Below are 23,879 nucleotides of genomic sequence, written 5' to 3'. Positions count from 1 at the left end.
TCGAGCACAATTCCAGCATTAGGATGCAAGACCTCTATTGTAGCTGCTTTGTTACCAAATGGGAGACACTAAAAATGAGCAAAGTTCGGTCAATACCTTCTGCAGTTAAATAAAGAGCCAAATGGAAGTAGAAGGTCACTGTTCTGCACAGCTTTATGTACAGCTCATTAAGTTTCATACACTGGAAAATAACTGACCAACACTCTAACAAAACCAAGTTGAAGAAATTCCATGAAGAAAATGCTATTCATGCTTTCTTCTGAGCAGGCTTCTTAAGAAATACTTGCCCTTCCCACTCAGCAGTGTACATTATCAGCCTTTTCTAAGCACATACTGATGACTTCTAAAACATGCTTTTCCTGCCTGCTAACTTTGCTGTTAGCAACTTTGAGAGCTCTTTTATAGTCACTTAGAAAACAAAAATCCTGTGAACATTGTATGATCTGTAATATTATCTTCACAAACAATGCTTAAAAAAAAAAAAAATCAGTGTTTGGGTTCAGTGGACTCTCATTCTATTGTAGACAATGAAAGCATTGAAGCTGTTTACATTTTATGTCTATCTAAAGCACCTTTCACTACAGTACCAGGGTCATCCTGTGCAAATATATCTGTACAAGGACATCTCTCCTGACTAAGGAGCCTGTAGTTCCAGATACTCCAAATCATCATAAGCTGGCATTTTTTCTTAAGAGTCCTCTGCTTCCCCAGGGCCAGCTCCTGCACCATCTTTCCCTTAATAGCAACCTAAAGGTTTTGTGCTGACATACAGGGAGTAAGAGGAAGAAACTGATTTTATTTAAAAAGCACTTAAAAGGGAAAAATGTCACCACAGGCAGTAACGAATGGCTGAAAAGAAGTCCCCAAAGCACACTTCACAACTAGAGCTTGTATAAATATATATATATATATATGATAGATACATACCATAGCAGAGCCACACATCTCAAATCTCCCAGGACCAACATAAGTGCTAGTAGTTTAACTCAACAATTTATCTTTTTCTTTAAAAAGTACTTTCAGTAGTCAAGCAACAGATGAAAACATAGATGTATCGGAGTCCAGCACTTCAGGCCTGGTACATTACTTACATATGATACTGGGGTTAACATATCCCAGTAACTGTGCTTTAAGGTATGAAAAGATGTTTAACACCATAATACAGCACCAGAGTGCAGCCCCTGACCTTGCCGTTTATGTAAAAATCAGAAACGTAGCAGAAACATGGATAGAAGAGACTCTTGGTGTTTGAATACGCTTAGTTCCATTTTACAGAAATTAAACAGGAAAGCAGGCAGCACCTGAGCAAACAGCCAATAACATGAGAAACATAAGCAAGTTCTGAGAATATTTACATATAATGAGAAGCAACATGATAAAATGCTAAAAACCACCCCCCAGTAATAAAAGGTAAAGAAAAAAATCCACCCTACAACTACACAAGACACCAGGATGGGTAAGAATTACTCAGTGAGGACAGGAAAGTTAAGCCCTAAGTAAGGCACAAAGGAGTGCAAGTGAACTCTGCAGTCAGAATGGTATTACACTAATGTACTTATTCCTGGAAGTTGATGAGGCAGCAAAAATAGCAACTGAACAGGGAAGGAAAATAAGAAGATTAAAAAAAAACAAGAAACCCCGACTCACATAAACAAGGGACATTCTCTGGCATTACCAAGGTGGGTACAAGGCAAAACACAATCCTAAGTAACTGTTCTCCAATAAAAACAAATCATTTCACACCTGTACTTGAACTACATGATTTTCTGTTGGAACTAATCCTTTCAGCACAGATCAACTGAAGCTGGCCAAGCAACATCAACCAAGTTTGGAATCCATCAATTCTATTTGCTAAACAGCACGCTTCAACAAGGGACAAAAGTCACTTTCCACAGAAAGCAGTTCAAGTAACCTGATGCTATGCTTTGATTCAAAAGATGAATTACTAGCACCAAGTTGCCTGCAAGGTACAATTGCTTCTCTACTAACATGATTTGCACAGAATTAATCTTTCCAAACATGCATATCAAAACCAAAATCACATTTTACATGGAAATAATCTAATCCTATCACTCCCAGAGCACAAAAGACTTGCCCCATTCCCTTATCTCCTGCTTACTCAAAATGTTTGCACTGATGAAACAGAGAAAGCAGCTTTTTCCCTTACAGCACTAATAATTGTGAAATAGGAGAACCCTCTGTCAATAGCCTGCACGACCAAGATGATTTTTGTATGCCATTGAATTAACTGCTTATTTTCTTCCAAGCACTGGGCAAGGTTTTATATTTGATTCTTTTGTCACTTGGTATATTCAGTTTGGAAGACTTGAAATTTCAAAAAGAGCAAAAAAGCCTGAAACATTTAACAAACATTAAAACCCAAGTAACAGAAATAACAGCGAAGGGCACCTTAAGAACCTGAAACAGAGGAGAAAGTCTTGCAATCTGGAGAATCGTAGAAACACATGAACTTTCAGAGAACTAGAACAAGAAAAAGTGAAGTTATGACTGCAAATCCCTATCTCCTTCAGACACACACAGTGCTTTCCCTACATTTAAGGAAAACTACTGATACCAAACAAGTGTATGTAGAACTCACTATACTGGAAGGCTTTACTACAACACAGTGGTCCCCAACACTACTACATGAGTTGGGACATTAAGTGTAAATTGCACTGGAAGTCTCCACAAGTGCAAAAGACTATTCAGATATGAGACATAAAGAAGTACACTTGGCTAACACACACTTTTGACAGATTTTGAAGGATTTCAAGTTTCAAATTTCAATAAGCCCCATGGAAGGCAAACAGGACAAAACCTAACATTAACTGAAAAACAAGAGGAAGAATTCAGAGTGCCTGAAATAAGGCAACCTCCTGAAATGAAGGTACTGCAATTATTTCATAAATCTTTCTGGAACTGCTTCACAGATTACAGGTTTAATTAAGAAAAACATTATACTGAAGGGATATTAAGCTTCTAGAGACTTAGCTATGTACTTAAAACATTAAGAGTCCCAGGAGCCCTGGTGGGATGTCTGCCTTCAGACTTCAGTGTTTAAGTTCATTACAAAATTACTTGGTTTAAATTTTAAAGAGGATGCCATCTGTTTTGGAGAGATGTGATATACCACAAAGAGCATCAAATGAAAACAAAGCAGATCTACTATTGATCCTGTTCATTGAACAGGCTATAAAAGAAACATCAGAACTTAGTAAAAGAAAGCAGCACTTCCCTCTCCACCCTTCTATTGTTAGCTCTCTGACAAGCAGAAATTAAAGTACTAAATAGTGTATTTAGGAGGCAAACACTTAATATTGAACTAAACTGATTTTAAGGCAAACACCTGAGAACACAGAGGGTAATCTCTGAGGGATTCACTTAACATATAACAAGAGAGATGAGTCACTTAGATTAGCTTCCCCCCCAACCCCCATTTACTGCTGACTTAGATTACACTCCCACAGAGACCTGTAGTAAGTAGGAAACAGGTGGTTTTAAGTGAAATAACTTTAATAACCAATTCTTCTCTTTTGTGCCTTGCTCTAGAGCTCTTAGAAGATAAAGATATACTCTAAGACACAATCATTTCCCCAGGCTGTCAGAAGGAAATTAAAAGATTCACCCAAAACAAGTTAATTCCTTTTCTACTCAGGTCTATCAATGGTATCTCCAAAACTCTTTGAAAAGTCAAAGGCACAGGGTGAAGCATATCCAGCAATCACATATCCAATTCAAATCCCAGTACAAGATGGCAAAGCTTTCCAGCGTGCTCTTCCACAGCCTCCATGCAAAATGTACACAATCAGGAATACTCTGGACAAGATGAAACGCACTGCTTCTCAAAACAAGCCCAATCTTTGCCACCAGGGAGCACAGAACCTTGCTGCAGGCTGGTTGCCTTCCTCCAGGCTGCAGAAAGGGCAGCCCCAGGGAGCCAGTGTCCCACTTCCTGGCAGCAGTACAGCAAGCTGAACACTCTCCAGAACAGTCAGTAGCTAAAACTGCAGAGGAACTGGTAGACTGCAGTCCTCTGGGGGAAAGGAGACTAAGGCCATGCTCCTTACTCACCTCCTTACTCCGTTATCGCGGTTCTTTGGGATGGATAAAGCAGCAGATAGAGCCTATTCCCTCCATTATTTTGTTGTTTTGTTTTAATCTTCACCTTACCTAGCACACCCCAATTTCAGATACACTGATTTGGTATAAACAGGGATACCTGGAAGTAGGCAGTTAGACAGAAGGGAGCGCACAAGCTAAAAATCCTGGTAAGAGCTTCTGTAAAACACAACCCCAGCATTTTCATTTAAAAAAAATAAAATCTGAAGTGTGAAATGCAACAGCTTTTTACAGGAATTACTATTCCATTATTTATTATAAAAATATAAAGACTTATTCCTAATGAGGAGTACCTGCTGGTAGAGAAATGGCTTTCAGTTTGTTCAGAAGATACCTCTGAACAGTTCTGGGGTAGAAAGGTGGCGGCACTGAACTCCCACGAGCAGGAGATGAGCCATACTGCAGGGATTTCATCACAGCACAGAGGGAGGTGCTGCTCTGCCACATACTTAACCTTCTATCTGGTCTACACCAAAAAGGACAAGCCTGCTCTGCTGCTCCCACACATTCCTGTGATCCCACACACAGGGAGGTGAAGCACATCACTAATCTAACCACAAAATTAATGCTACAGATAAGGAAGAATAAGATGTGTGCTGTGACTCGTAGAGAGCAGAGCCATTCCCTTAAGCAGCTGCTCTCAAGTGTTAGATAAAAGAAGGCACCTTACATAATTCCACTCTCGCTTCAAATATTCTTTGAATTTAAAACTTATTTTTCTACTTCCTTAATTTTAGGGTCTTTGTTTTGCTCACTGTGTCACCATCCACACAGTGCAGATTAACACAGGGGATTCCAAATACTGACAACAGATTTACATAGTAAAATCCCCTGTGCATCAGTGCAGACTAGTTTCTTATATGCTTCTGGCAAGCAGACAAACCTTTCAACCTAAGGCTTAAATTAAAACCATAAGCAAGTGATGGATTTTTTAGTGTTTCTGAAAGAGCAATAAATGTTAAACTTGAGGTGATAAAGCAGGGTGAATTTACTGAACCAGTGTGCTTTGGTGTAAAGGGTATGCTCCTGTTCAGAAACAGACTGGCAAGCATCCCTCCAGGGGGAGCATCCTGTTCACTTTCACTTGATAACTCATGTAAAATGCTCTCACATTTTATCTTCAGTAGCATTTGACCTCATGTTACCTTTCACTTTAATTAAAAATATATTGAAAAGCTCAAAAGAGGAAAAACTGGTTATTTCCCATAAGCACGGGAGGTGTTTTGCATTTTCACTTGCTGATTGTCAGCCTAAATGAAGTCTTTGCTCTCCTTCCTGTGAGCATGATGAGCCTGTTCCAGAACCACAGAAACTGTAATACATTAGAACTACATCTACTTCAGCAGAATGAGCCTTCACGTCTCTACTACTTGCAATTTACTACTGCTATTGCCAGGAACAACAAAGATTAAGACTTAGTTATGGAAACAGACAGCTGATGAAAACATTAAAGTAGTATTTGTAATCATCAAGGGACTAATTCTGATCTCTACTGACAAATATTCAGCCGACTCCAACAGAGTACAGCTGTTCCACAAGACAGAAAAAACCTGACCAGGACTCAGAATTTTCCTAGAACCTACATTTCTCAGCATAGTTATCTAAATACAAGCTCAAGTACCTTTCACTTTCTATTTTAAAAGCAAAAACTGATGACAGAACAACAACAACAAAAAAAAGTACAAGTTTAAAACAGAGTCTTCATTCAAGAATTCCTTGTAGCAGAGGGCAAAGCAATACACACAAAGTAACTGAAAGCCTTCAGAACTTCCATAAACCACTGCCAGTGGTTTATCTACAAAGATAAAAGTAGATGGTACTGTCATTAAATTCCCCTCTTCCACTTGAAAACTTGCTTGAAGTTACCTTTCCCTGATAAGAATGAACTGGTGTATTTACTGGACTATCACACTTAACTATGCTACTGCACTCTGTACCAATTAAATCTTACCTTACTCTGGTTTCTTCATATAATTTCACTTACGTGCATATTCAAGTAACATTTCTCACAAATCTCAAGTTTTATTACAAGTACAATGATCACCTTAGATAGTGACTTTCCAGTGAACTGCACACCAGCTACAAAGGTCTCCAAGTCTTACAAACACAGACTTTTGAATAAGCATCAAATAAACACCAGCCACATCCCCCCATCTGAGCAGCATAAACTACACTTACTTACAATTTATCTGACCAGTTTAGGGAACACCAAACTTATGCCAAACAATATATGCACACTCGGTATCTTCCTGCTGTCACATATTTTACAGGATACTTTACCCCAACAGATTTTCTTTCTCTAGTTCTGGATCATTTTTTTTACCCACGTTCTGTGTAATTATTACATTTACTTGTGAAAATCATTTAGTTACACCCCTTGTTCTGGATTATTTAAATCATTTGAGTTCCATGCACTTTCTAATCTCACTGATCATCTTCAAAGCAGTATTTCCTGCATAACTGAATTACAAAACACACAGAATGGTTCAGAACTCTCAGTTACCACTTTGCGTACAGCAGCTATTCTGCCACATTTCTGTAGAATGGGTCTTCAGAACAGGGACTAGGTGACTACACATTTCTGCAATATTTAACTGCATTAAATTCTAACATTATTACTACAATAAACTATACTAGAAATAATTATTTCAGAGGCTTGATTCCAGTGACTATATTCTTGAAATTTAACTTTGTCTTTAAACTTCCATTAAAGAACACTCACATCAACCTTAGAATTGTAACCAATGAGCAAATGGCATAAAAAGTTTTGGAGGAGGGAAGCTATTCGACCTCTCTCACAAGTTACAAGCACGGGAGCCTTAAGAACATTTATATTCATCTGCTCTACCAAAGATAACTGGAGCTGCATTTGAAGAGCACCAGCCAAACAGACAGGCAGTAGCAGATAGGCATTATCTGTGTCAAAATACCTCCCCAAAACCACTTACACACAGCTCAGATCTGCCTTCAACACAACTGGACATTTTGCTGAAATTCAGACAACAATATTTATTTCAACTCTAACAATTTTGTGGATTATTCTTAGCTTTTACTTATTTCTATTTCAGACCAAATTTGACTGAACAGATCAGTGTTTGCCAAGGCATGTTTCAAGAGTGATCCTGTGCACTGTGTAACAGAGATTCTGCAGCAGAGCACAATTCAGAGTGCAGCCCATTCAATAGATACTGCACAGAAAAATACCAGGCAAAGGCACAATATAACTCTGTAGTACTCTGGAGTCGATGCAGGCAGAATACACAAACATTAAACAGATAATGCTTTCTCAATAAACCTGTATAGAAGCCCACAAGTCAAAGTTCAATAAAAGTATGTAACAGGTGAAGCATATTTGAGTTTTTCTGAACTTGCAGCAAGGAGCTCCCTAGAGAGAACTCACTCTGAGTAATATAAAATTAATGTTTGGATAATTTTCTATATAAATACATAATTTATTCCATACCCGAAATTCCATATATGCACTCATACAGGACACTGAAGTGGTTCCAGGTATCACCAGTTTGCATAGAATAACCAAATGAACAAAAGAAATGCTTTAACACTCAGCTAGTAAGCGTAGCTTTCACCGGTAAGTGACCAGTGCATACAGATCCACAGGTTATCACAGAAGAGCCGCAGACCACACTGAGATAATGCTATCAGATCTTTCCTATATTGAAAAATAAGGCTGAGAAACCAGATTAAGGAAAATGTACCCTGTGCAGCTTCTTCTGAATCTGAACTTACTGTGCCCTGTATTCCTATGCCTGCCAGTTCATGCATGTTCTCAATAACCCAGGCTTCACTCAGGTCTGAAAGCAGCACTACTAGGATCAGGTAAATTGCACTTCTATTACTAACTCCTTCAAAACCAGGACAAAAGCACCACACAATTGACTTCTATGAAAGGCAGTTCAGGTGACAGACACTAAGCTTGGGCTCAGAAGGTGTACCCTACCTCAATGACTTAATGCACAGGCATTAAGTGTTTCCACGTCGTCACACTCCCTCACCACTGCTGAGCAAAGTCTTATTAGGTATAGCCAGCATGGAAAGCTTGTCACTGTCTTCAGGTAGTATTATTTCTAAAACTGAGACCTGTCAGACACACACCAGCTTTGGGGAAGAGTAAGTTTTGTGTGTCAAAAAAACTGATAATCCATCACCCCCAAGAAAACCAGACTGCTTCTATCCTCCCTTCTGCACGTACCTTGTTCCTTCGCCCCAGCATACACCACTGAGCATGAACCTTTCTAAAATCTGGAAGAAGTACCAAGGCTCATCAATTACAAGGTCAAAACATAAAAACATCCTTGCTGTTGTAAAGTGTAATACAGAGTGGAATATCCCCCAAAATGGTTGGGATAAGTACTTCAAATGAAATAGCCACGAGCAAGGCCACCATGGAACAGGAGGCTTGAGGCCCACTGGAAAAGATAGAGGCAATACTGAAGCAGCCACTACAGCTGTGAAGAAACATTACTAAGAGCTAAAGGTAAGAACTGAGAGAAATTCTGAGGATGAGAACAAATCCAATTGAACAATGCAGGAGAACTGAGCTTGAAGACTATTAGGATGCCAATAGAATACTATCGAAGTTCATAATGAGAAGCTCATGCAGCTGTACCAACTGCCATGAAATAAGTGGCAGGGTGGTTTTCTGTGCAAAGTAACAGTGAGCTGTCTGCAGAAAGACTAGCAGAGAGCATGCTTGTACATGCTACATGGCAACAGGGAAGAAATGTACTTACTACTGCAAGTCTGCATGCGCATACATTACATTTGCAGTTATAATAGTCCAATGACACTGAAAAGTAATCATTTCTATGAGAAGCTGGCCTTTTGTCTTTCCTTACATGTATATTCTAGAGACTAAAGTTTATTAGGACTGGTTCATGATGCATATTTTACAATGGCAGTTAAAGCTTGACCTTTACACTGTAAACCCCACTCCCAACAGATATGAAGTGGCAGCATTTAAAATGAAACACTATGACAGGGCATGTTTCCTAAAGTAGCAAATGATCTCACCTGTATCACAACTAACTCTCCTCAAGTACTACAACTGCACATTTGATTATATATTTTTTTTGTAATATCAGTAAAAAGAGCAAGGAAGCTAAACCATCTTTGACAAAGATATATCAGCAGGCTTTTCAAATGTTTCCTGTCCTATGGAGACATCAGAGGATTATGAGACAGAAAACACAATGTCAGTGGAATGGGAATTAGTGGGGAATAATTCCAGCTGCTTAGTAGAATGGAGTTAGTGAGAAATAATAGCAGGAAACAATGCAAGGAAGTTTACTCACATCTCTTGCTTCACTTAGAACATGGAAGTGAAAGAGGCCTACACTAACAAAGGCACAGACTGCTTCAGCAAGTATTATCCTGCTGCTTCTTGCAGCAACTTGAGGATTTAGAGGTGTTTTTTTTTTAAAATCCTATGGAATTACATTCCCCCAATAGTTCTGCAGAATTCCAAATAATGATCTGCCTCCAAATCAGAACAAAGTTTTCAAACTAGTCAAAAAATACTAGCATACACATGGCAAGCAACAAAACTGCTGCCTATTTGTGACATAAGGAAACTACTATACAGGAGTTCAGAATACACCATTAAAACACTAAAGCCAAGAACAGGAACATATTCTCATTCATGTTCATTGCTAAGATATCTCCCCTCACATCTTTCCTCCAGCTGACAAACTATTTCATTGCTGTAACAAAATAATATAAAGGCTAAGTTAATCCAAACAAATGCTAAAAAAATGTAGTTTCAAAGAGTTCACTGGTACATGAAACAGTATCAAAGGGTTAAAAGTACTTCTTGCCATTATCTTTGGTTACATTATGTAACTTACATTTACAACGATATAATTTACCAACAACTGTCCCTGATCCACCTGACATTCCTGTGGGCACTTAACTTAAGGAAGACATACAGCCCCATCTCCCATAGCATCTGGGTAGCTGCAGACTCAGTGGACCACCCGTCCAGCACAGCAGCCTTTGTGGTTGTAACTGCAACCAGTTACAGACAGTGTTGTTCAGAGTCATGATGATGCTATAGGTATTGCTTTATAATGACATGTATTAAACTTGACTCAAGAAACTACACAGAAAAGCATTTAAGTTAGTCCTCAAGGAAAGCAGCAAAAAGACAACTTCTGTCTTCAGGCTTAGATGAGGCACGAATTAGTATCTCAGATCTTCCAGGGAAACTATGAGGAAAGAATCTGACTACTAAAATAAATAAAAACAAAATGTATTTTAATGGCTGTTTATACTGCATTCAGGGCAAGAACTGGTAGAACTACATTACATCCTCGCCAGGGCACTGTTCCCTACTTAAACCTAGAACTATTTTACAGCTAATCACTTCCGCCTATAAATTGTATTTCTCCAGATTTTGGTACTCCACTACTTATTTCTTGACTCCTTCACTGTCAGTAAGCATCTATATTACACTTGCCACTACAGTAAGTCATCAAAACTGTGTTTTGTAGATAGCCAGCCCCAGGGCAGGAATGGAGGAAACACAGAAAAAAAAAAAAGACAAATTTTTACTTCCCACGCACACAGTTTTATTTTCAGCTTTAGAACCAAAGGAAAATTATAGTTTTCCCTTCTAGTCCAATAAATTATATTTTCTTGGTGCACTACCTAAATAATTGGTTTAGAAACACTTTTGCTATTGAAAGGGCAGAGTGATTTTAAATCCAATAGAATTTCCTAACAGATAAGAGAAAACAGATTTTAAATACAGGATCACAATTGATAAGTGATCCTCATATCCCATAATTCTTCTTTGGAAGAAAAAGTATTTCATTTTTGCATTTCACCTCTAGTGCTGCAGTGCTACGACTTTTGTACTGTCTCTTAAAGCCATTTCTACTTCAGAAAAAAATAGATAAGTGGATTTCTCATGCAAAAAAAAAAAAACAAAAAACATACCCTATTTTAAAAAGGTCTTTCAACCACTGTGAAGTATTAAGACTAACAATTTTTGTATCTCTCCACTTTACCCAGTCACACTGATCCTTCACAAACTAGAGAAAAGGAGATTATAACAATTTTCCCTAACTACACCTGGTCTCACTAATGAAATTCCATGTTAGCTTCTTAGTAAAACATCAAGTCACTTAAGTAGTACATCACTTGTGAAAGTCCTAAGACTCAACACAACATTAAAAGAGGTTGAACCATAAACTCTGTATTTCACCTAAGGCTAACTCTTCCCATAGCAACTGTTCAGAAACAAAAACACTTGGAAGTAGCCAAGCAATCAAACTTGTGCTTCTGTTCACCGATAATAAGTGAAGTTTAGACTGGCTCTTGCAAACACAGCCATAATCTTGCAAACCATTAAGTGAATGGTTAACTTTTTACAAGATAGTTTAAACTTCAAATAGACAAGTTAACACATGTGATTGCATGATCAGGCTTTTACTGCAATGTACTGATAACACAATTACATTTATGCTCATAATATAACCAAATTTAGCAACATTTTTATTCCAGACCTTCCTTGTAAATGAAGAAGACTTCTAATTACAATAAAGACACACTCTGAAGAGCCTTATCATAGTCGCAGGGCTGGCTCATACAACTCTAACCCTTTGTTCCTCCCCTATACCACCTCTGCAGCTACGCTGGGCTTTGACATACCAGCTTACAGGGACAAAACAAGCTGGATCAATGAACTGAACCTCGTTAAAAACAAGCACTGCCAGAAAGAAAGTTAGTTTCAACTGTGAGCAGTTCCCTCCACTTGGTTACCAAGCAGCTACGTAAACAGTTCAACAAGCCCCAGTGAAACAGTGACACAAAAGCTGCATTAGCCAAGACTGCTGCCAAGAGAAATAAATACTAGTAAAATTACAGCCTAACCTAAACCTGCATCTACCTGCTCATAACTCACTCAGATGAATAAGCACATTGAAACAACTGGGGGCAGGGAGGTACCCAACAGCCTCAGATGAGCCTCTGCTTTCAATCTGTTAAGCAACCTAAGAATGCCATGGTCATGCTTTGATGAGAACCTTAAAAGTAATTTTAATTTACTCCATTACACCCTTTCAAACTAAGTTTACTAATTGCTTACAAGACCTGCTGCAACTATGTGCAGAAGAAATGGGGAGGGGGCGTGAGAACAATCTACATTTAACACATGAACTTGTAGTAGATCATCTTTAAAATAAATAAACAAAAATCAGCATTTGTCATTGACTAAGTTCAAAAGCTGAAAAACACTGCATAACTGCTAGAAACAGCAACAACTCAAAGCAAAAAATACTTCACATCTCACTTGTCCTTATTTGCCTTGGTCCTCAAATGGGTACTTTTTGTTTGTTACTTCAGGAACAGGCTGTGACTGAGTATGATCCATTGTTTTCCAATAAATAAGTCCGCAAACCATTTGTGTTTGCACAACCCCCGACTTCAGCATAATTTTTTTGCGAAACTGAGCTCTGAACTTCATGAAAATCCTAAGAAATGTCTCTACAAAGTATTATTTTAGATTTCATCTTCTCATTCCAAAGCAATCGGTTTACTACAGTTCTTAAACTATGTAATGTAATAGAAAGGCTCAAGAACGCTGAAGAAGAGCGTTCTTTCCATGTCACAGACTTGAGGGAAAAAAAAAAATGCCAAAGAAAACCATGGCAATGTAGGCAACCAGGGTCTGCATGAGGTTCCACGTAAGAGCTGCCAGTTTAGGTTTAAGCAATAGTTTGTAATAATCAATAAATGATAATAATCTAGATTTCCTAAATGGAAAAAAAGTCAGGAGTCTGCTCATTCTCCAAGTTTCACATCTTCCCAAGAACCTGCCCTTACACAATCACTTTAATTACTTTGAAATACATGTAATAGTGGCAAAAACAATACAAATAGCCTGAAGAAATATTCTAGAACAAGGAAAATACTTTAAACATATTATATAGCAAAAATACACCGTAGTGAGCCCATTCTAAAATAAGTACTACATCAAAATATTAAACATTACATGTTTCTGCTGAGCCAATGCCTTCTCTTCAAAGGGCAAAGTACATTTCAGAACTTGTTTTTCTTTCAAAACCATTAATTCAAGCAGTACCAGCAAGCTGCAGAAGGATTAATAAAAAGAAAAACCACAGCTACAAGCTTCTTACAAGTCGGAGGGATTCTAGAAACCCAAACAAAGTCCCTGCAGTCACTGGTTGCTAACAAAACACTGGTAAAAGCATGTATCTCCTGCAGAAGCCTGTAGTCTGGCACTAGGCCTCAAAAACAAGGAGACAGCCTGGGAGCCAGAAAGTGAGCAACTCTATAGCAACGCACCCAGGGAAGCCTTTCCCCTTCCTGCCAAATAGTGATCCGCCAAGGAAGTCACCCAGCACAGCACCAGCGCTCATCCTTGACAAGGAGCACGGCTGCTTCCAGCCACAGCGCACCTCCGGACGGGAAGCCGCCAGCGTGAGCTGCGAAAGGAAGCCCGGGAAAAGCGAAACTCCTGCGAGCTGGAAAACGGAAGACTACGGAAACACAGAGCAGTTCCCACAGATCTCCTCTGCAGAACGCACCTACCGGCGGTCCCCTCCTCATCAGAAGCACTTAGATGCAGTCACCACACAGCGTGGTGTACAAAGCCTGGAAAGAAATAATCTAAGCCATTCGTATCTTTATGTAAATAATGCTGTTAGATACTGTATACAAGAGATACTGCAACAGTATACAACAGACACTACCACAGTAAGCTAAACTTTCCACTTAAAAACCCCCAGATGTCATATAAAATGTACGAAGAGCAACAGGCTTCCTGTACTGAGTAGGACAAGACCTGAAAGAGCCCCCTGAACAAAGCTATGTAAACCCTGTCAGATACAGCTACTAGCAAACAAAACTACTCCATCCAAAATTAAATGGGAACTAAAGCAAGCTTGTTCAGCTCAGGGAAGCCATATACAGGCAAAAAGAGAACCCAGGTGGCATCCCATTGACTCAGAATGCAGAAGTGTTCTAAGGTACAACTGAAGATTGCCAAGAGTCACACTTACATCGTCTCTCCAGTCTTAGCAACATGACAAAGAAACTGATCCAGTACTGGACACACTTCCTTCTTCCCTCTCTTCTCAAAATCTGTTGGTATGAGAATGACACAAAAGAATGGTAAAAGAAAATGGAACAGAAATTAAAAATAGTTATCTAAGCGATCAGTAGAGTTCCCACAAAATTATTTCCATGCTTTCACAATACTTCAGTTGCTCCCAAGAGCTCCACCAGCTCCCCAGCCCTGTAAAACACTTCATATTGTCATGTGGAGAAACATGCATCTGACTAGCAAAAGTTGATTTGCAACTTCTTCTGAGCAGCTACAACAGAGAAGGAGGCTGGTGTCCTCAGGCTGCATCCAACAAGGCAAGCTAGCACAGAAGCGGGCTGGGAAGGCAGGAGAAGAGCAGGTCGGGGCGAGAGCCGGGGACGGAAGGCAGGCAGGCTTGCGGGGGCCAAGAGGGCAGCAGCCGAGAGCAGCCCCGGGCCTGCAGGAGGGGGGGAGCCGCTGGGGTCACCAACCTCCCTGCGCTGCTGCCCCTCACGCAGAACACAGCGAGCCCGGGGGGAACACCAGGGCAGCGCGGACCAGGGGTTCACCACTCCCCTGCCCCACCGGGAACCCCCAGGCCTCTCGCCGCTCTGCGGGACCCGTTTCCCTCCTACGCGAGCAGCCCCTTCCCCAGCAGCACGGGCACCCCGACCCTCGTCCGCCGGCGGAGCGGAGCTGCGGCTCCCTGCCCACAGGAAGGTCGGGGCAGCGAGGAGCCCCTGCCTCCCTCAGCGTGGGGACACGGCTCCCCCCACCCCCCGCAAACCCCGGCACCACCTTTCAGAGCCTCCTGCAGCCTCTCGATGTCCATGATCCGCCTGGGTGTCTCCCCCCCGCTGCGCGCTGCTCCCCTCCTCCAGCCCCCCCCCCCCGCCCCGCGCAAGGACCGGGCTGCAGCCGCCGCGCACACACAGAGACCCCGGGCTCAGCAACCGGGCGGGCGCCAGCTGCCGCTCGCATGCTCTCCGCCCCTCGTTCCTCCTTCCCGTCCTCGGGCCGGCGGCTACCGACCTCCTCATGTCGGCCCAGCCGCGCGGGTCCTGGGTGAAGGGGAGGGCAACGCGGAGCTCCCGCCTAGCGGGCGGGCGGGCGGGCGGCGGCGGGCGGCGGCGGCAGCCCCTCGGGGAGCTCCTGCGGCTCCCTCCTCCTCCCGCCTCGAGCTGAGGCGGCGGGTCTACCCCACCCTCAAATCCGGCGCACAGATAACGCCCGACTCCCTTTTCCTGTGAAGAGTGAGCTGCTTTTTCCCGCTCTTTACTCTTCCTACCTCTCGCTCTTCAAGCCCCCCAGCTGCGCTCCGTGCCTGTGTTCAGGGGATGAGCCCTTCTACCACCCTGTGCCCTCCTGGCGAAGAGGAGGAGAAGTCCAAGCAGCCTCTTGTCACCACCTCGGCGGGATGCGGGGAGCCCGGCACAAAGCGGGTAAGCAGAAGCCAGCCGAACACACACATCTTGTCCACCCCACACGCTCCAGTAGGGCTGAGGGACATGCGATGGCTGTTCCTGGAAGGAGAGGGAAATGGTGATTTAACACACAAAAAGAAGTTGTAAATAACGTAGCCAGATACCGGTGCCAACTGCTACTCCAGGCATATGTGAGCCGGCACATCTGCGGTGCTTCACTATTAGGTAAAATGCCGATATAGCCCTGGATCGTGTCCCAGTCTCCTCCCGAGGCCTGCGCTTGCGAACAGCCCTGTGCCAGAGGTGTCCGTGCTCCCCTGCGGGCATATCCCGCTGCGCTCAGGGCTGGGGCTGGCCTGGCAGAGCACAGGGTTGATGGCAGGCAAGGGTGGTCAACTGTGCACAGCAGAAACTGAGCCCTGCTACTGCAGGGGAGGGAACAAAGAGATTGTGGTTATCAGCAGCTGTACTACACTCTCCAAGTGCCACCTTGACAACAGAGAACCTCCAACATGGCTGTGTTTCTGAGAAATGCTGCCTAATGTCAGTGACACAGTTTGTGGACCATCCCAAATAGCTAAGAGACCGACTTGGCACTCATAGCAAGCAGTCTTGTGCTGCGAGCTGCTTTCTTTGACCCCTGGTGTTGATTTTATCATGCAGGAGATAATCCAGAAGTTGTGCAAGTAATGGGCTTCACTGTCAACTGCATCACATAGAAACACTGCCTTTCCACAGAATCATAGAACAGTTTGGGCTGGAAGAGACCTTACGAGTTCCAACCCCCTGCCACGGGCAGGGCACCTTCCACTAGAGAAGGTTGTTCCAAGCCCCATCCAGCCTGGCCTTGAACACTGCCAGGGATGGGGCAGCCACAGCTTCTCTGGGCAGCCTGTGCCAGCGCCTCAGCACTCTCACAGGGAAGAATTTGTATTTAAGAAAATGTATGGCTTATAAAGAACCTTTCAAGTCTCTGACAGTTTGAGGCCTACATGATTCTATTAGGGATATTTAAGGTTTCATGTCTACAGATGCCCATACAAAATGTTTGTTTCATACTATTATGAAAACCTTTGTTACAATAAGCAGATTTTACAAGGAAGTTTCTGTGTTCTCTGGGAGGGCTGTGGTCATGCAGAGGGGAGCTAATGAACCTCCTCCAGCCTCTCTGCCTCTGCAGGTCAACAAGAGGAGGGAAAAGCATCAGCATGAGTTAAGAAACTGACGTTATGGGAGAGAGGCAAAGGTACAACTTGCCCAAACCTGTAGGGAAGGAACAAAACAAAACCCAGCAAACTCTTGTGAATGAGATGGCATTAAAACCCTGGTGAATTTAGCTGCTGTTTTGCTTCTGACCACTTTGTTCATCATAGAGACATGGACACCGTTAACAGTGGTCATTACTGGCCATCTTGCCCGTGCAGCTGTGCTATACCATGACTCTCCCTGCCTGAAGCCCTCTGCAGCATGTGTGCCTTTACAGTAATAGACATTTCCCTTAACTGAAGCTACACTAGTCTGCTTTTATAATAATACAATAACACTCTACATGGAGAGCAAGTGAAAAATCTCTTTAACACAGAAAAAAAGCTGTGTTGTGAGAAGAGCTAGAAGAGGATGGGACAGAGTTGCAAAGCAAGCAGTGTATACTGGGCTGAAAACAGAAGCACTGAGGCCCATATGCAGATAAACCAGCAATTGAAAAGGGCAGTGCAATTCAGACTACAGGTTTGTCTACACCCTTTTCCTTGAAGTCCACTTTATTGTTTTAAAATGGTATCAAAGTCCATTTGAAGTAACAAAAATACTAGCTTACCTTTGCAACCCTCAGCAAAACAGAGGAGCAGAGACCATACCTTTCCTAGAGCAGAGCTTCTCTCCTATGACTTCTACAGCCCAGCTGACCACATTTCCCTGGCAGCAAGAGGGTATCCCAGCCCAGCTTGCTCTTTATAATAATTCACAGAGCTTGTCACATGCTCTCAATTTTCAGCTCCTCCTGAGGAAACTGCATTTCCCAGCATGACTGGTCTTAAAGAATCCCACCAACCAAAACAAGCTTAGAGAGGCAGAAACATGCATATTCATGTCCAGTAGAGTAACAAATCCCACTCTAAAAACCCTAGGAGAGCAAGTTCAATCATCCTTAGCAATATCCCATTCCATTTACAGGTGTCACCAACACCAAGTAAATAAAGCTCATACTTACCAATTTGAAAAGTTGTATTGTTAGCCTGTTCCTTTAAAACAGAAAATACAAATACAGTTGTTTCTAACATACCTGGAGTCACAATTGAAAACTGGGACAACAAAGCATTTCTTCACTAAAAAGGCAAGTTGCAGGAGAAAGAAATAAGAAATACACTCTCTCTAAATTCTTGTGCTACGTTCTATGGAGAAATAGGAAACTAATGCCAGAGTCTGTAATCTCATGAAAGAAACTCAACTGATTCATTAAGTGCTTTAGAGCCACTTCTTTGCACTCAGCAAGTTGCAGATGAGGTTTGATGCTAATGCTGCACAGTGCAGTGTGTGTGCTTGCAGCCCTCTGACTTTCTGCACCTTTGCTATTGACAAGTTCCACATTTCCCTCGCGCTGCTGTGTCACACAGACCCTGCTCCAAGGGGGACCCTGGAGGACACGGCTGGTCTCTAAAAGTGAGCTATCAGCTAACAGGCCAGTTTCTACAGGATTTACCTGGTACGAAATTCCTCTGATTTCATTCCAACCCTTTTATGTCTTATTAAAAGTGAACTTCTATTTTCTGAAGAGTAGCATTTATCAGACAGCTGTCATACAGCAAATAAATTATCACTGCGCTAGGTTGGGGCTGAAGGAAGATCTTTGTTTCATATTCTGGCAGAATCCACAAGAAAAGAACCAACTGTATGTTAACATTGACTTTTCACTGCTGAGAAGCTCTTCTAATTCTTCCCATCTAGTCAGACTAGGTGGCAAATCTTTTCCACATCTGAAAAATGAAAGCGTTTTATAGTTCACACAGGTACATGAGTGATGCATAAGAAACAACTGGGTTATATCTACCACTCAGCCATAAGCTTAATTCAAGCCTTGCTTGCCGTTGGCTCATGCTGGCTTCCTTATTAGCCAGCCAAAGGCAAAACTTCTGGGAGAGATAAAATGTTAATGTGCTGGTTACAAATACCTTTTAATTCAAATGACAAAACACTGCCAATCATTAAAAACAAAAGACAATAATATGACTGTGTTTTGCATATAGTAGCAGACTGCGGAAAGCAATGCTTCTGATTAGTTTTAGTTTGATGTGCCTTCACATCCATGTGGGCACTGACACACCAGAAACTCGTATTTCCTTCTCTTTCTTGAAGTCTTCTTTTTGATACTGGTCACTGATAGAGAATGAGCACATGCATCTACCAGCCACTCTCTGTTTGTACTGAAAAAGTATTTCAGGGAGACAGGAATCTCTCATTATTAAAAATGTCAACTTACAAAAAATACACACTAAAGCCACATTCCCTATCTTCTGATCTCCTGCCCTCCTAGCACAGGAGGAGCAGTAAGAGAAAGTACCTCCCATTTTCGAGCCCCCTTTCTCTCTTCCTATTAGAGGAAAAAAGACCAAATAACAGACCTCTGAAAGCTTTTTGTTTTCTATAGGAAAGACATTTTAAATTGCATTTTTTTTTGGGGGGGGGGGGCGAGACAAACATTGAACATGAAGAGGTTCTGGGAATTCAATGGCAGAGGTAGATTTAATGAAAACACTGTTTCTCTGGGTGTGTTGTTGTCTTTTGTTTGTTTTTTTGTTTCAGGGAAAATGTTTAGAGATACACAAATAATATCTACCTGTTTCTGAGGAAACAAGAACCACATCCTCTGGAGTAGGAACAAAATAAACCCCATAATTATTTCTATGGAAATAAAGCAAAGAAAGCGCATGAATGACTTGTGTATTTTTGTGGTAACAAGGATTATTTCACATGCATTTCAGGATGGAGCTCAGCTTGGGGGAGGTTTGCATATTTTGAAACCCATATCCCCTTAACTAACTGAATCATGTTTCAATTCACAGCAAATGATCTTTCCCTTCCACTTTCAAAGGAGAAACATTTAAATACAACCTTAGAATACAAAAACACTCATAGGCACCTTCATTGATGTGTGATCCCCAGCAAATGGGTTAGGCAGTCATCCTGTGTTTCTTCATTAATGAAACAGGAATGATAATTACTTTTTTGTAAGGTATTTGGCACACCTTGTAATAACATGCACAGAGAGTATGATTTCATTTGGTGTCAGTTCCTAATGCTGCTGGCAGAGTATTTACTGAGAATCAACAGTGAAAACAATCACCTTGTTTGGAGAGGAGATGTGGTGGGTTTGAACATTTAACTACAGAACGAGGAGAAACTGTCTGACAATCCAGAGTGAGTTTTTCTTCTTGCACTGAACTTACACAATGCTTTGTTCAGGTTTACATTTTATATTTGTTTTCAAGCCTCTGGAAGACACTTTGGGACTTTTCAAAGAGAGCAGGTCCAGGTCACATGTACAACACGAGTCCAGCTCAAGTCAAGTCCCCACAAGTTTTCTTACATCAATCTGAGCCCATGGCAAACCAGGTTTGCAGTCTCCTTCCCAAGCTGTTTTCTCACACCTTCCTCCCGTGCATCCGCAAGACAGAAAGCTTCATGTCAACTGCTTGACAAACTGCAGGATCATTCAGATTAAAACCAGATTTGTTTTCCCTCCCGGAGCCCCGGGTGTGAGGAAGCCAATATTCAAAACAAGCTGCCCTTCAGCAGCTCTGCGCTGAAGAGGTGGGAGACCTTTGTTTAAAGGTGTGTACTCTGCGAGGGCACCTGCCTTGCACTGGTCTAACCACCACAGTGGGGAATTAACCACCTCCAGAAAGGTTTGGGAAGGACGCTTCTGCAGGAAGAGGTCAACTGATGCCACTTTATTCTTTAGAAAAAGGGCCATGTCATTTCAGCATCATTATTTCAGTATGACCAAAATGGGTTAGTTCTAAGACACCATTACACATTGTTGGACTATACTGTATTTTCAAATAAAAGCAATTATGATTTATTTATAGAAATGTAGAAATCAAAACAAAACATCTTACTTCAAAAGAAAACACAGCCAAGTGCTTTGTTAATCTTAAATGGCCATTCTCATCTTGGTGTTTTGTCTCAATTTTCATTTTCATTTCAAAGGAAGTGTTGACAGTTTGGTTTTTTAGTCTGAGCAGAGATGAAAGCAAAATTTCTAAACATTGCTATTTCTTTGGAAGCACAAACAGCAATTCCTTATCTCATGCCAGTGGAAGCCTGTGCTCTGCATGGATCCCAGTGCAGATGTGCACTGGCCTCATAAGCACAGTGGGAGAACAGTCCAGCCTCTGCTGGGGACAGCCCATGTACTTGTGCCATACGACCTCTGGGGGGGTGTAGTTGGTGTCCCTTTAATGGCATCATGTTTGTATCTAACGGAGAGGAGCAGAACATTCTCTGACAGTTGGATCCTTTATGGTTACGTTCTTGGGAGAGGAATCTCTTCTTGAAGCAGTGGGAAGGAAATTATTTGAAATCAAATGATCCACAGTTTGTGCTGAAGCTGGTAACGTGTCAAGATTTATCCCAGTATTAAACGTCTTCCATTTTTCTTCAGTTAGTTGTACTTTATTCGCAGCTCTGAATGTCACAGAACACAGAGAGAAGTTACCTTTACTAGGACCCTACTTATGGGATGAATGTAAAATGACAGCCAAGCTCTGTTTAGAGTCAATGCTCCATGATGTATCCTGGAGTCCAAACCATGGCCACCAATGTGTGTGCAGTAGTGAGGGCACGGAAGAAGATGATTCCAGTATCCATGTCCCTCAGCTGTGGGTAACTGAGCTCCAAGGCATAGCCTCAGTGAACCGAAGTGTTTGTTCCAAGAAGGAGAGCTGCAGCCACTGCGACTCAGACTGATGTAACAAACCCAGCTGTACAGCAGTGGGGACAGGGAAAATCACAGCTCAGCAGCAGCAGGGAAGTGCCCATCCTGTTCGCTGTTGTGCCCGGGGGACTTCTGCAGAGCCCCTACCTCACAAAAACTGTGCCTCGTGCCCACAGCAAAACTGACTGAAGCCATGCTTGCGAGTGAAAAACCTCGGATCAGGACATCACCGACCAGACTTATCATGGAACATGTAACCAAAACATCACCCAAGTACACACCTCCCAGGCACGGACAGAGCAGAACTGGACAGAGAACTGTTGTTTTACGGCTGCCCTTACCTTTTCTTGTGAGTTCTATTCCTGACTTCGAAGCAAACGTGGCTGAGCCCAACATACCAAACAATGAGCAAGTGAGGAATCAATTTCATCACCAGGCTGGCAACTGGCTTGGCTGAACATGAGCTTCTGTCGCACAGAGATGTTATGGCACAACCAAGGAGATTGCAGCAGTGACCATACAACAGTGTCAAAAGTTAAGATTTAATACCAGAAGAAGGGAAGGGAAATGGTGCTAAATGGCCAAGTCCTCCAGGGAGCAAACAATAATGGAGAAATGTTAAAAAGGTGAAACTGGTTTCCTTTGAGATCAGGTTCTGATCTATGGCCACTGTAATGCACCTGGAGTTGTAGCATGACACATTAGCACTTTCAGGCAAGTTAAAGGTATGGATTTCTCTCTTTCAGTAACATATCCAATATAATGGTCTCTTGCTACAGTGCAATTGTAAAAGAGGAACACTGTTCTCTGCTCAATGCAGACATACTTTGCATACACACACTGTATCATCACCACCAATACAAAACTCCATCCCAATCAGACCCATCACCCCCTGACACACAGAGACACAAAATCTTGTATTTAAAAGGAAACTATCAAAATACAGAGCTTGCTTAAAACTTCATTTATTTGTACTGTAAGCCAAAGGATCTTAACAAAGAAATGCACTGCTAGGCCTCCTTGGGAGCTATAAACAATTGGTGCACTTGTCAAACAAAAATACATGAGCAATTAAATGACAGAGAAAAGGTACAGAATTCTTTACACACACGCTCCTATTACAAACACACACACACACACACACACACACACACACACACACACACACACACAGAGCGGTTTCCAGTTTCCTCCTGTAAGTGACAGGACAGTGTAGCTATCTAAGCCTGCTTTGTAACATGCAGGCAAATAGCCTGGAGAAACTCTCACATTAGAGAAATGATGCGACCAAATGCTTCCCACTCCGGCAGCTCTTTGTGGTACAACGTGCACTGGTAGCCTGATGCCTTTTAAATGGCTTTGAGCTAAAAGAAGGTGCTCAGCAGCACTTACTACAAAGCCCCTATTTTTCTGTCTTCAGCAAGTTCAAGTATAATATAGCAACTTTAAACCCTGAATATCTGGCGCTGATACAGCAAGGACTTGGTTACATGCTTAGCATTATGCACTACATATAAGCCCCCGAATACACAGGCAAAATTCAGAGTATCCAACATTTGCTGGTTTGGGGCTTAAGTTCAGATGAAGCAGGCACAGTTCTCTGCTGTACCCTGCTGCTTCCTTCTCAGTGTGCAAGGGGATACTTTCCCTTTGTTACCCATACATTCCATGTGCTGGAGTGTAAAGAAAACTGGTTTTGTTTACCCCCTACGTTAGCCTGACACTGCTGAGGGTATTACATTAGCAAAGGTGGTTTCATTACACTATGTCATTGGAAATAGCTAAAATACATGAGAGGAAGGGGGAGTGAGGATATAAAGTCTATATACGTATTTACATATCCCATTATTAAAATAAATGAAGGCTAATTAACAAGGAATTAGCCACAAGTATGAAATAGGAAAGGAATTAAAACTGGTTTCTAAATAAGATTAATATTAGAATCAACTACTGTTAAAACCAAAATATATCATGGTTTTGGAAGCGGTAATAAAACATATATTAATAACTGTAACAGCAACAAAACTGAAGTTACAGAATTGTTTTAAGCCACTTTGGGGAGCTCAGAAGCAGCTCAGCAGGGGGGAGTCTCCCCCTTTCTTCCTGCAAGTTGGTATTATATTAAAAAAAGTCTTCATGTTAAAGCATATACTTCTTAAATTTTAATAGCTGTTGAGAATATAACACAATTCCTTCTAAACATAATGTAGCACCTCTTGTAAACATAAAAAGCACTGGTTTCATCTCTAATAATTTTAAATGCAAAAATGCTTTTGTTTTGTAATGAATTCCATTCCTTCATTTTAATGTGCCCGTAGCTGCTGGGTTCTGCTGA

General features: G+C 41.7%; 1 protein-coding gene across 1 annotated transcript in view; it reads right to left on the bottom strand.

The window, feature by feature from the left end:
- The window catches only part of PPP4R2 (protein phosphatase 4 regulatory subunit 2), a 67,034-nt gene that overhangs the window by 15,703 nt on the left and 27,452 nt on the right, over positions 1-23,879 (bottom strand). Inside the window, exons 2-3 of the mRNA XM_057422990.1 lie at positions 14,987-15,036; positions 14,163-14,244 (exon numbers count right to left, since the gene is read on the bottom strand). Of these exons, the coding sequence (XP_057278973.1) occupies positions 14,163-14,244; positions 14,987-15,020 (116 nt within the window). The 5' untranslated portion in view covers positions 15,021-15,036. The remainder of the gene's footprint in view (positions 1-14,162; positions 14,245-14,986; positions 15,037-23,879) is intronic.

Source organism: Pezoporus wallicus, unplaced genomic scaffold (assembly GCF_028554395.1).
Source record: "Pezoporus wallicus isolate ANWC-B61680 ecotype Strahan unplaced genomic scaffold, APGP_CSIRO_Pwel_v1 contig_7073, whole genome shotgun sequence".
Lineage (NCBI taxonomy): Eukaryota > Metazoa > Chordata > Aves > Psittaciformes > Psittacidae > Pezoporus > Pezoporus wallicus.
Note: the sequence above shows the minus strand (reverse complement) of the source record. Positions and strands in the feature narration are given on the sequence as shown.